This window comes from Esox lucius, chromosome 14, assembly GCF_011004845.1.
Source record: "Esox lucius isolate fEsoLuc1 chromosome 14, fEsoLuc1.pri, whole genome shotgun sequence".
In the NCBI taxonomy this organism is placed as follows: Eukaryota; Metazoa; Chordata; class Actinopteri; order Esociformes; family Esocidae; genus Esox; species Esox lucius.
The window spans coordinates 850305-864302 of NC_047582.1; the positions used below are offsets into that span (position 1 = coordinate 850305).

General features: G+C 38.8%; 1 protein-coding gene across 1 annotated transcript in view; it reads left to right on the top strand.

Moving 5' to 3' along the window:
* LOC105009609 (lysosome membrane protein 2) overlaps window positions 1–13998 on the top strand; it is an 80268-nt gene that overhangs the window by 37636 nt on the left and 28634 nt on the right. Inside the window, exons 2-6 of the mRNA XM_029125088.2 lie at window positions 3292–3449; window positions 7285–7432; window positions 7595–7786; window positions 8844–8935; window positions 10117–10236. Of these exons, the coding sequence (XP_028980921.1) occupies window positions 3292–3449; window positions 7285–7432; window positions 7595–7786; window positions 8844–8935; window positions 10117–10236 (710 nt within the window). The remainder of the gene's footprint in view (window positions 1–3291; window positions 3450–7284; window positions 7433–7594; window positions 7787–8843; window positions 8936–10116; window positions 10237–13998) is intronic.

Below are 13998 nucleotides of genomic sequence, written 5' to 3' on the forward strand. Positions count from 1 at the left end.
GGTCCTCAAAATGTATCTAGTATGTATGTGCAGATGTTCCCCATGTTACCAAAACGGCTTGCTTTCATACTTGTTAATTCAGGGCTAACTGAAGAATGATAATGATTCTACTGTATCAAATGTGTTATCTTTCACATGCACAGTATACAAGATCTATTACACATCTAGCCCAATATTGTAGTAAAAAAATAGAAAACATGAACAATTATTAGACAGCATTTTTAAGCAAACAATGGTGCATTTCTTAGGATGGTCCAGAGTGTGGATAATGTTTTCAAAGCAGCCCAATTTACTGGACTAAGGGGGCCAACCTGCCAGTGTTAGAAAAAGAAAATGCCTTAAACCAACCAACTTTGTGTGAGTGAAAAGAAAACTAAAAACAATTGAAAGTAAACCTTTTGTGCACAAAGGCCCACCACATCAGCTAAAATGCAGGAGTGGGATGACACATAATGCTGTCTCAATGATCCTGTGCTTTGGTCAAAACAGGTTTTGATATATTTTTGTTATTGTTAAAGACAGTGGGGAAAGACCGCGGAGAGTTCCTGAAACATCTGTGCTGTAGAAGTGCATTGGGGGATCATCTTAAACTGCATGTTGAAACATTTTCAGCACCATTTATTGGCAATCTTGGTGTGGGCTATGGGGACAATTTGCAACACTTTCTGTTGAAAAGAAACTGTTGTGACATACATTTTTAATTATAGTTAAGAATGGATGTCAGTTTAGTAAATTCTGTCAGTTATTGGGCTAGTCTGCTCCCCAAACCAAATTATTTACAGTAACTCTTTATTCGTGAGGTTTCCTGATGTTGGGCCAGCCAGGCAAACAATGGTCTTTCACTCACTATCATAAATTGACTCAGTGTTCTGATGTAACCCACCTAACCAAGAGTGGACAATGCAAATCCCAGTGGCGAATGATTATCTCCGGGGAGAATCTTACAAAATGTAGATGTTGAAACAACAAATGTTTGTTCAGTTTTTAGTGTTTGCTTAATTAGGTTACTTATTAAAAGGAGTTGCTTCCGAAATGGCACCATTTTCCATAAAAAGTGCACTACAACCTTATTACCATTCGGGATGTAGCCTGATTTTTTTCATAACTAATGTGCAATGTGTGACTGTCTGGTCTCCTAGTCCAATTGATTGGCGTTTATAACCTAACGCAGGGTGGAACATATAAAAGATTGAGTCAACTTGTCATTAAAGTTAGAAAGCAGTTCCACCCACTGTACCTCAAATATCATTACTTTGATGGTCTATTAAATTATGTTGTTCCCATTCACAACCTTCTGTCAATGTACAATAACCTAACATGCTAGAAGTTAACAATGCCATTGGTTGCAATGGACAGTTAATTGTATGTTTTTCAGTAGTGTAACATCTCAATTTGTCTGATATATAGTGACACAAGACTAATCTCAGTGATCAAAAGAACTTAAAACATCATTACAATTAGTTTGTTGAGAACTACAGCTTGTTGAAAGTTAATTTGGTTTTAAATTCCATTACGTCATCTTTGCATGTATGACTGGTGATGGTGAAGGGTGATGACAATGGAAAAGTGCAACAGATTTATGTGCCGGCACGAACACATAGTTGTCATTGCTTTGGACTTTTCTTCATAACGGAGACAGACCACTCCTCACGTGAACTTATGGCTGGAAAGAGGACTGTGTCCCAATGTCTGTTGCCTACATACAGTACTGCACTACGTTTCACTGGAGCCCAACGAAACCTTGTACACTAAATGGTGAAAAGGGTGCCATTTGGAAGAGACCAGAGCTCCAAACCCAAATCATTAAAACCCTTCTGAACTAAGCTGTAGGGCCTCTTTGTGCGGTAAGTCTCTTTCACAAAGCATGGCAGGCATACTTATTATGTAACAGCGAGTGCTGGCCCGTGTTCCACATTTCACCTCATTCCCCATCTAGTGCATGGCTTTTAATCAGCTTTAGTTAAATGTACCGCAGGTCACATAGAATAGGGTGCCATTTGGGCATTTGGGGCACTGACCTGAAGGGTTTTGCAGACTCACAGCTTCTGTCTTGGTCATTGCTATAAAAAGTTGACAGCAGCAAACTAGAGCGGTGACTTTAGCCCCAAATAGAACGATATGCCCCCCAACACGGTAGTGACAACTGGGTAGAAGCAGGGAATGGGTGCCTTTGATCTTAATCCCTAGCTTGTCAACACAAAAATCTCTTCACACGTCATCCCTTCCGCATGTCCATCTGGGGTCTCTGGGCCTTGTCCCCACGCAGGGGTAATTGGGCCCTTTTGGTACCATTAGGAAACTTTAGCATCTACAGGCCCATCTCTCTCTATTTCTCTCTATTGCTGTATGTATGTTAGAGGGCATGTTTGTGTTCAACCCAGAAGAATGTGTTCTGATCATCAAGGTCATTGCCATGCCTAACGGTAGCTGTAGGCACATGATCAGTCTGAACACCACCACCCCCAACTCACACTCATACATATTGTCTCAATATACTGTGTGATCAGTCTGCTTGGCTTGTGAGAGGGTTTCCATTGGTTACCATACACAAAGAGGGCATTTCTCATTCATGTGTGCCTTGCAGTAACCCTCTACTCCTCCGTCCCTCCTTTTCTTCTACACCCACACAACTCCAAAAGCAGGCATGCTTTTGTTCTCCTGTTTTTGTGCAGCTATGAAAAATGAAAAGTTTAGTTGGGGGGTATTTTAACAAAATAATGGTGCTGTTGTAGGAGTTCAACAGCTTTAAGCGAAGGACATAAGTGTCCTATGGTGTGAAGCCACCGGCAGCGTTATTCAAATATTTACATGGTTAAGCATAATTGATATCGGTGGAGCTCCTGTTATGTTACTTGATTTCATGCAATCCTGAATATTCATCCTTTGCATCAGCGTTCATAGTCGTTTTGAGAATTACACAGAATGTGTACTATTAAAATTAGATTAGACTTATGTATGCACCATCTTTTCATCATTTTGAGTGATATTAAGAATGGTAGCCTAGTGGTTACAACATTGGGCCATTGATTGAATTGTTGCAGGTATGAATCCCCAAGCTTACGAGGGTATCTGGACACTTTCACCTAAAGGCTCAACATTCACAGTAAATAATGCCTGATCTCTGGTTGACTCTAATTTCCATTCAATGCCTCACACTGTGTACCAAAATGTGTACTTAATCATTGCTTTTTCTTATGTGTTTAGACCTTTACTATAACGCTCTTTGTGGCAACTGATAAAGAAGGCTTCATAAAAACATATGATTGATCACTGCTGTTTTTATGTCTTTAGGAAATTACTCTGACTGAGGGTAGCCGTGTGTTTGAGACATGGAAGAACCCCCCTCCTCCTGTCTTCATGCAGTTCTTCTTCTTTAACATCAGCAACCCGGATGAGTTCCTTGATGGAAGCAAGCCTGTTGTCTCTCAGGTCGGCCCTTACACATACAGGTAGGGTTTATGATTTTATGATTTGATAACGTATTTTACGTTTTTACTAATTCTGTTATAACATATTTAAAATGTTTACTATTTCTGTTAGACGATTAAAATAATTAGTTTCAATTAATCGCAAAAACCTCTGTAGTTAATCGCAAAAAAAAAAAACAGTGCATTATGTTAATCACATATAATGTTTTTTTGTAAACTATGGACAGTACTTGATTTGAAATGAAATAAGTGCAGGAGCTGTGTTTTTCCAAGTTGGTCCATTAGAGCAGGGCATGACCCATAAAATCTCCCTGAAGTTACCACAATGACTGGCAGAATCCCTTTGTAGCCCATGTAAACTGAAATAGAAAGTTGTTTGTCTCTGTTCCAATAGTTCTACCATCTCCTACCATAGTGCTCTTGATCAAGGCACCAAGTACAGTAACGGCTGTTTTTGGATTCTGCATAAAACACATATCAGCCGCCCTGTCTGGAAAACTGCAGGCTTGTTATCAACACTGAAGCACACCTATGCTTTTTGTGGTTTTGGCCTAAGGGTTTTAGGATAAAATGTGGTCAGAATGGGGTTCAGGTCGGGGCCTGGAAGCAATTTGCTTTTCTAATAGGTGTTTGGCCACAACCAAATGCGTATAGGTTTATTAAATGATTCCTCAATTCAACTAAATACAATTAGGTAGGTTGCTTAAATAGGCAAAGGCATAAGGGAGGCAAGGTACAATTGTGCTCAAAAGTTTGCATACCCTTGGAGAATTGGTAATACAGTGGATATAAAGTCTACACACCCCTGTTAAAATGCCAGGTTTTTGTGATGTAAAAGAATGAGATAAAGATAAATCATGTCAGAGCTTTTTCCTCTCTTAATGTGAAAACTAAATTGCAAAATTTTGAAAAATGAAAAATAATACAATAACATATCCACTGTATATGTATTTTGCTATAAGATGACCACAAGCCATGCTATCAACCGAAAGCTAAAATAAGGAGTCAGTGGAAAATCACCATGATCAGGTGCTCTTACAAATAAATTTGCACTCAGAATTGTGTGCCTAAGACCTGTATGTATTAAACACAGATGCTGCTACAGTACCAGGTGTTGTCAAAAGTTAGCTCATGGCATGTCCACGTCCAAAGTCCCATGGTTGCATTTTTGAAGGATTTGTTTCAATAGACCAGAAGAGGGTTAAATCAATGATTTAAATCAATGAGTTCATAGGCTGTTAATACACCACATGAATGCTCTCTAATATATAATATCCCATATCTACTTCTAAGTTCAATTTGAATGTCTTTTTCACTGGTTTAATTGTTTGTCAGTAGATGTAATTTTGAATGCTAGGTTGCCATTTCATTGTCATTAATGAAAAGTGATTTAAATGAATCATGCACTGGTAATGCAACCCAGGGAAGCTCTTTAAAGCAAATATCAAGGTCCACGACTAGAAAAACAAACCACTGTATTACAACTGGCTCATTTATGTCAAGTTAATCTGTCCCACTCAACCTAAATGCCAGGTTTGGTAACATATTGCAGAAAAAAGAAGGTACATGGGTACGTGTGTAATGTCTTTGAGAATTTATTGCAATCAGAAAATTGATTGGTGTAGTCCAATACCTCTTAAATAAAAACCATATACAGTACTGTTCAAAAGTTTAGGGCCACTTAGGAATTTCCTTTTGAAAGAAAATCTAATTTTCTGTCCAATAAAATAACATTTATCAAATATACAGTGTAGAATTTGTTAATGTTGTAAATGACTATTCTAGCTGGAAACAGCAGATTTCTAATCAATATCTACTTACGCGAGCCCATTATCAGGAACCATCAGTTTTGTGTTCCATTTGGCACGTTGTTTCCTTATTAAAGTTTATCATTCTAAAAGGCTAATTGATCATTAGATAATCCTTTTTCAGTTACATTGGATATAAAGTCTACACACCCCTGTTAAAATGCCAGGTTCTTGTGATGTAAAAGAATGAGACAAAGATAAATCATGTCAGAACTTTTTCCACCTTTTAATGTGACCTATATATATAATGTGAACAATTCAATTGAAATACAAACTGAAATCTTTGAGAAAAATAAATAAATATAGAAAGCCCACAACAACCTGGTTGCATAAGTGTGCACACCCTTAAACTTATACTTTGTTGAAGCACCTTTTGATTTTATTACAGCACTCAGTCTTTTTTGGTAAGAGTCTATTAGCATGGCACATCCTGACGTGGCAAAGCACTCCAAATCTGTGAGATTGCAAGGACATCTCCTGTGCACAGCCCTCTTCAGATCACTCCACAGATGTTCAGTTGGTTCTGGCTGGGCCATTCCAAAATGTCATTCTTCTTCTGGTGAAGCAATGCTATTGTGGATTTGGATGTGTGCTTTGGGTCGTTGTCATGCTGGAAGGTGAACTTCCTCTTTATCTTCAGCTTTCTAACGGACAGCTGACGGTTTTGTGCCAAAATTGCCTGGTATTTGGAACTGTTCATAATTCCCTCCACCCTGACTAAGGCCCCAGTTCCAACTGAAGAAAAACAGCCCCAAAGCATGATGCTGCCACTACCATGCTTCACTGTGGGTATGGTATTCTTTGTTTTTGCGCCAAACATACCTTTTGGAATTATGGCCAGAAAGTTCAACCTTGGTTTCGTCAGACCATAACAGATTTTCCCATGTGCTTTTGGGGGACTTGATGTTTGTTTTTGCAAACTTCAGTCGTGCTTGGATGTTTTTCTTTGTAAGAAAATATTTCCGTCTTGCCACCCTACCCTATAGCCCATTCATATGAAGAATACGGGAGATTATCACATGTAGCACACAGCCAGTATTTGCCAGAAATTCCTGCAGTTCCTTTAATGTTGCTGTAGGCCTCTTGTAAGCCCCCCTGACAAGTTTTCTTCTCATGTTTTCATCAATTTTGGAGGGACGTCCAGTTCTTGCTAATGTCTCTGTTGTGCCATATTTTCTCCACTTAATGATGACTATCTTCACTATGTTCCATGGTATATCTAATGCTTTGGAAATGTTGTACCCTTCTCCTGACTGCAGCCAGCTGGTATTCTGTCTATAATGGCGTGGCCAGCACAGTCACCGGATATCACTAATGAGCTGTTGTGGGAGCAGCTTAACCGTATGGTACATAAGAGGTTCCCATCAAAGCCAATCCATCTTATAGGAGATGTTTCAGGAAGCATGGGGTGAAATATCTTCAGATTACCACAACAAATAGACAACTAGAATGCCAAAGGTCTGCAGGGCTGTAATTGCTGAACATGGAGAATTCTTGGATCAGAGTTCGAAGGAAACAATTATTATTTCTATAAAAATCTATATTTGTAACTTTGTCAATGACTGTATTTGCAATACATTTTAGCTATTTCCTATTCAAACTCATTTAATTTAACCCCAAACTTTTGAACATTAGTGTACATATGGATAAATATTGCTTGACAAAGCAAGGTTGATCCCATACCTCCAGCACATCTATTAAAAAAATATTTTTACACCAGTAGTTGTCTCAAAGTGCTTATTACATATCTTTTCTCTCTGTTGATATTGCCAAATGCACAAACCAAAAGTTACTTAATGTAACGGTGGCGGAGGAGAGGAAGTAGTTTTTTTTAATGAGAAAACAAAAAATACAGAGTACAAACAACAAACGTAAGAAAGTAAAGGAGCTGACTTTAATTGAAGACATGTGACATGAAACAAGTCCGGGATGTGTTTGTGAGTGACGGGAAAAGGGGATGCATGGCACGGTGGCGCTGAACCTCACCGTACTGTTTAACTTAATCTGAATCCCTAATATTTGCATTTGCCATGTGTCTTCTGTCACAGAGAGTACAGGCCCAAGGAAAATGTGAGCTTTGTAGAGAATGGGACCAAGGTCTCTGCCTACCAACCCAAGACCTTTGTCTTTCTGCCGGATCGGTCAGTTGGTGATCCTGACATGGACATGATCACAACCATCAATATCCCAGCAGTGGTAAGTAATTGTACGTGTGCTCGTGTATTGTTACACTGTTATGAGCTCTTATTTTTTCCTCTTATAGCAAACAATCCTAGTCCATGTTGTAGCACAGTCGGTGCTGCTAAATTCAAGTCTACTCTCAATCTATTTTTCCCTTGCTCCTCCTTCTCTTTTTAGGCTGTGATGAACAAGGTGAAGGATAGCTTCTGGAGGAGTTCCATGTTATCCATTTTGATGAATTCCATGAAGGTGGGAATCATCATGACACACTCAGTCAACGAGCTTCTGTGGGGCTTCAAGGACCCTCTGCTGTCCCACATCCACCTTACCAACCCTGACATTGATGAGTACTTTGGCCTCATGTATAAAGTAAGACAAAAGGGAGTGAATACAAAATCTGTAATATAATTTTTGGGATACTATGAAGAAGAATATAGACTATAGAGTTGTGCATACCCTAGGTGCATACCCTAGGTGAATTGGTAATATACCGTTGTGCTCATAGGTTTGCATACCTTGGCAGAAATTGTGAGATTTTGGCATTGATTTTGAAAATAGGACTTATCATGAAAAAACAAACTGTCCTTTATTTAAGGAAAGTGATCATATGAAGCTGTTTATTATCACATAATTCTTTGGCTCCTTTTTAAATCATAACTGATAACAGAAATCACCCAAAATCTAAAGTTTACATACCCTTGAATGTTTGGCCTTGTTACAGACAGGTGAAAATGGCAATTAAAGGTGAATTTCCCACACCTGTGGCTTTTTAAATTGCAAATAGTTTGTGTATAAATAGTCAATGAGTTTGTTAGCTCTCACCTGGATGCACTGAGCAGGCTAGATACTGAGCCATGTGGAACAGAAAATAACTGTAAAAAAACCTGCATAACAAGGTAATGGAACTTTATAAAGATGCAAAAGCATATAAAAAGATATCCAAAGCCTTGCAAATGCCCATTGACTGTTTATACACACACTAAGGGCAATTTAAAATGCCACAGTTGTGGGAAATTCACCTTTAATCGCCATTTTCAGCTGTTTGTGTCACCTTCTGTGTCATAAACACTCAAGGGTATGTAAAACATTTTATCACGGCCATTTAGGTGATTTATTATTATGATTTAAAAAAGAGCCAAACAACTGTGATAACAAATGGCTTTATATGATCACTATCCTTAAATAAGGTATAATGTTTTTGCATGATCATTCATATTTTCAAAATCAATGTCAGAATTTCCCAATTTCTGCCAGGGTATTGCAAACTTATGAGTACAACTGTATGTCCTATATCTGAATAGGAAGGCATACCTGTAGTGACTGCTGGGGCTAGCCCTACAAACTAAAGTATGTGGGTAATAAAATAATGTAATTATAATCTTCTATAAATGTCCTTGTTCAATGATTTCCCTTCCCCAATCTGTAGAAAAATGGAAGCAATGATGGTGAATTTGTTTTCCATACCGGGGAGGCAGACTACATGGACTATGGCAGGATAGCCACATTTAGAGGAGAAAGGTACAGAGTGTTTTGGCCAGACCAAGACATTTCTTTGTTGGAAATAATGTGATGCTCACTTGTGGGTAGAGAAGGTTGTTTTGCTTCTTTGTTGTACCCAATGTGTTTTATCTTAATTTCTCTTGCATGTTAAAATGAAAGGTTTTTCTACAATGTGTATATGACTCATTGCTTTCATAAAAAGCTACATATTTTAAACAAATCACATTTTATTTATAAAGCAATCGTACAACGATGGCATTGCAATGTGCTTAAGAGATTAAATAATAGGAGTATTAAAAAACAAGTGAGTACTGAGAAAGATAAATAAAAAAACGTGTCTATGCAAATACAGAAGCAAGGTACAGTAGATATTAATGTACATTTAGAATGTATAGATAAAATCCTAAAAAGGTAAAATATCAGTTAATTTAATGCAGAAAGGGTTAACTGTACACAAACATCACCTCCCCCAAACACACAGTTCATATTATGTCCAAGATGTATATCTTCATTTGAAGATATATACTCTTTGATTAAATCCTTTGTAAAGGAGTGAAACAGAAACAGCCCTTTTGGTTTCCTAAGAATCTCTTATCACTTAGATTTCAACAGAGGTTACCACCCAAATGACATCCTATTATCTATATTGTGTTACTTTATAGTTTGCACAGATTTTGACCTGTCGAATGAAATGCACAATATCAGGGATAGAGTGCCATTTGGGATTCAAACTGGACTGTAACAACAAAGCCTCAGAATTCCCCAGACACCCTTAGCCAAAACCAAAAACATGCAGCAAAGAGCTGTGCATGCTGTGTACATCCTTTGCACTTGGTTTAACTGGAATGATCTTAAGAAAGTGTTCTTATCAGCATTCTTTCCAGACCAATATGCCTAAGGCTGCATCCTTTCATTCCCCCTTAGATGTGACACTTTCAATAACATTCTTTAAAGACGATTTCTGGGATTAGTTGTAAAAGCAGTGCCCTTGAGCAAAAACATTTACCTTTAAAAATGTTATTCATGTATGTGCCAATATCTTCCCCATGTTATCAAAGCCCCTTGCTTTTAAAGTTGAAATGGTAATTTTGTGGCTAACTGTGGTGTGTTAGTGATTCTACCTAGTTTTTACGTACTGACCTCATAAAGATGCATATATTTTATGTAACTGAATTATATTTAAAAATCCTGTTTTTCAGCAAGCTGAGTCTGTGGAAGTCTGAGCAAAGTAACATGATTAACGGTACTGACGGCAGTACTTTCCACCCTCTGCTGTCCAAAAATGAGAGACTTTACATCTTCAGTCCTGACCTGTGCAGGTAACCTATATTTCAGAAAATCTTTCAGACCAGAACTGATGTCTAACTAAACTGTATGTTCAAAGTCACTACAACAATTTAAATGGTGATGAACCATTTAAACAGTGAGTTCCTTTTAAAGTGATGTCAGTTAAATGATTGCATCTAAAATAGGAAATGCAATTGACTCTCATCCTGCTAAATGGTATGTCTAAGGTCAATGTTGAATACGTACAGATTTACTTTGGGGAAATCATTATAAGCCCACAAAAAAAAAATACTTGCACCAACAAAAAATTAATATCAGGGACTAAAAAAGAAGTAGGGCCACCTTTTGCCAGAACAGCTCCAATCCCTCTTGGAATGCTGTCATACAAGTTCTGAACTGTGTGTAGTGGGATATTGCACCATTCTTCATGACGAAAAGCTTCCAGGTTTTTTCGGGATGACAGGGGCATGGAAATGGGCACTCCAGAACATCCCATTAAGGTTGATGGAGGCCATGGACGGCATTTGACGTCATCCTGGTGTTCATAAAATCACCCTAGAATTTGTGTGACATTGACATCATGGAATATTGGGACATAGGGAACAGTGTTTGCAGTATTTTCAAGACAGTTTCTTAGTGCCCCAAAAGCACAATCCTGTTGTCTCCGTCTATGCCTGTCGGTCAGCTTCAGCTTGCGACCACTGTCCCTCTTTGCTGATGCAATTTGCCCATGTTCGGCATATGCTGTCATGATTTTTAAGAAATAATTGTGCTCTTTTTGTGACAGATGCACCTGCAATTGGGGCACCAACTATTTGGCCTGTTTTGGAACTCTGTTAGTTGCCAAATATTTGCTTTGAAAACTAAAAGTTGAAAGTGCTAATATTCAAACCACTTTCATAACTGACACATACAGTATGTACTACTTATTGGCAATCAACCTAATGTTACCTCTGCAGTTGTTTGTAATTGTTATTTAATCACTTCAAAGTAACAGTCCTTTTCCATGAGGTGTTTTCTTTACCCCTGTACATGACCGATACAAAATACAGAAAATTGTGAATTACCAAGCTGTTCTGTCTCTGTGCAGAGCAGTTAACCCACATTGCTCCCTGTTCACTAATTCTGGCAGTTCCTCACACCTCTCCAATTTGGAAGACTTGGGTTAAATCCAGAAGCTAGATCTATTTTGGACCTCATGACAAATGTCCCCTTTATTTTAGGAAAGTTTAGCAGGTTTTTTGGTCAGTTCCATTTTCATATTGAATAAAAGTGACTCAAAGCATGTACAATTTGTTAGTTTGTGAGTAAAAATGTGATTGCCCCTAACTAACCTTGCTGAACAGGATATGAAAGGTCACTGACGAGACCCTGTAGGAGTATTCAACACAAGTAGTCAACAGCATACTTTCACTGTATTAATATGCATGACTTTTCACCTAGTTAGGATTTGCGTTGGGGAAATAGTTTATTCTGGGCTCTACGGCATTGCCTTATCAGAGTGGGAAGTGAATCTTTCATTAGGGGCTGGGAATAATGTGTCCACATGGTTGGGATCTCATGAGATGGTTTTCATCGTAACATCTTGATCACTTAACTGGGTCATAGGCAGGTCACTCTTGTTATCTTTATCTCTCCATAGTACTGCTCCAGCACTATACATCTATCTTTACAGCTGCCTAGATATTAACATGGCTAGTGTGCTTTTTGACCTTGATGAAATACATCAATTCTCTTTGACTTCAGAATGGGTGTAGAGGCAAATCAGATTAGTTCAGTTTGGAAAGGGTCAATGTTTTGTGTAAATATTTCTTATGAGCGACATTAAACCATTCTACAACTTATATAATAGCATGGGCATGGTCAGAGGGTGGGTTAGATTCCTTGCTTTTTTACTTAACCCTTAATTTAGGCGAGAAATTTAACAAAGGAGTTTAGCAGAAGAGCAAAATTAGAACAAAAACAACATTAAAAACAAGTATATTTTAGCTCTGTACCTTTAACCTAGAAAAAGTGTTGATTTAATCAATGTGAGCTTCCTCCCCCATTTGTTCAGAATATGTGGAAAGAATCTTCTGAAATGTATGATTCCCAAATTGAACACTATTTGGCTTAGTGCACTAAAGTTTACATTTTGAAAGCTGCTTGCGGCTCCCAGATAACTTCCTGTTCCTTTATTCCACGTGTGATAGGAAGTAGTTTTAGTCATAAGTCTTGCCCCACAACCTTTATTAACTTATTTTATATTATGAAAGGTCATGCACTATGTCCCACAAAATGTTTTTTGGCAATGTGCAATGTATTAAGGCAACATGTGCTAACAGTTTTGGGATCCATTCTATTTACGAATGCAATTTAGTTGTGGAATTTCCTAAAAGAGGGGGGCCTCTCAGTTGCACCATAAGGAATCCAGGGCCCACTGCACCAGCATAAGGTCTGACGATGGGTCTGAGGATTTCATCCTAGCACTTGGAGGTCTGTGCAACCCTCATAGGATATGCCTCACCAGACCATCACTGACACACCTCCAAACCGGTCATGCTGGATGATGTTGCAGGCAGCATAACATTCACCATGGCATCTCTCGACTCTTTCACATCTGTGACATGCTCAGTGTGACCCTGCTTTCATCTGTGAAGAGAACGAGGCACCAATGGCAGAACTGCCAATTCTGGTGTTCTCTGGGGAGTGCCGATCAAGCAACACAGTGCTGGGCTCTGAGCACAGGTCTCACTAGAGGACATCGGGCTCTCATTCCACCCTCATGGTGTTTCTGATAGTTTGGTCAGAAAAATGCACATCTGTAACCCTCTCAAGGTCATTTTTTAGGGCTCCGGCAGTGCTCTACCTCTTCCTCAAAGGAATAGATACCGGTCCTGCTGCTGGGTTTATTTCCTTCTACAGTGGGGAGAACAAGTATTTGATACACTGCCGATTTTGCAGGTTTTCCCACTTACAAAGCATGTAGAAGTCTGTCATTTTTATCATAGGTCCTCTTCAACTGTGATTGACGGAATCTATAACAAAAATCAAGAAAATCACATTGTATGATTTTTAAGTAATTAATTACCTTTTTATTGCATGACATAAGTATTTGATACATCAGAAAAGCAGAACTTAATATTTGGTACAGGAACCTTTGTTTGCAATTACAGAAATCATACGTTTCCTGTAGTTCTTGACCAGGTTTGCACACACTGCAGGAGGGATTTTGGCCCACTCCTCCATACAGACCTTCTCCAGATCCTTCAGGTTTCAGGCTGGGCAATATGGACTTTCAGCTCCCTCCAAAGATTTTCTATTGGGTTCAGGTCTGGAGACTGGCTAGGCCACTCCAGGACCTTGAAATGCTTACGGAGCCACTCCTTAGTTGACCTGGTTGTGTGTTTCGTGTCGTTGTCATGCTGGAAGACCCAGCTACGACCCATCTTCAATGCTCTTACTGAGGGAAGGAGGTTGTTGGCCAAGATCTCGCGATACATGGCCCCATCCATCCTCCCCTCAATACGGTGCAGTCGTCCTGTCCCCTTTGCAGAAAAGCATCCCTAATGAATGATGTTTCCACCTCCATGCTTCACGTTTGGGATGGTGTTCTTGGGGTTGTACTCATCCTTCTTCTTCCTCCACCCACGGCGAGTGGAGTTCAGACCAAAAAGCTCTATTTTTGTCTCATCAGACCACATGATCACAATTAATATGTAAATCGATTAAAATCATCACCAAACCAAAAATCCTGGTAACCTGGCATTACAAGCAGGCTAAAGCAAACAGAAAAACTACGATTTTGAATCCAG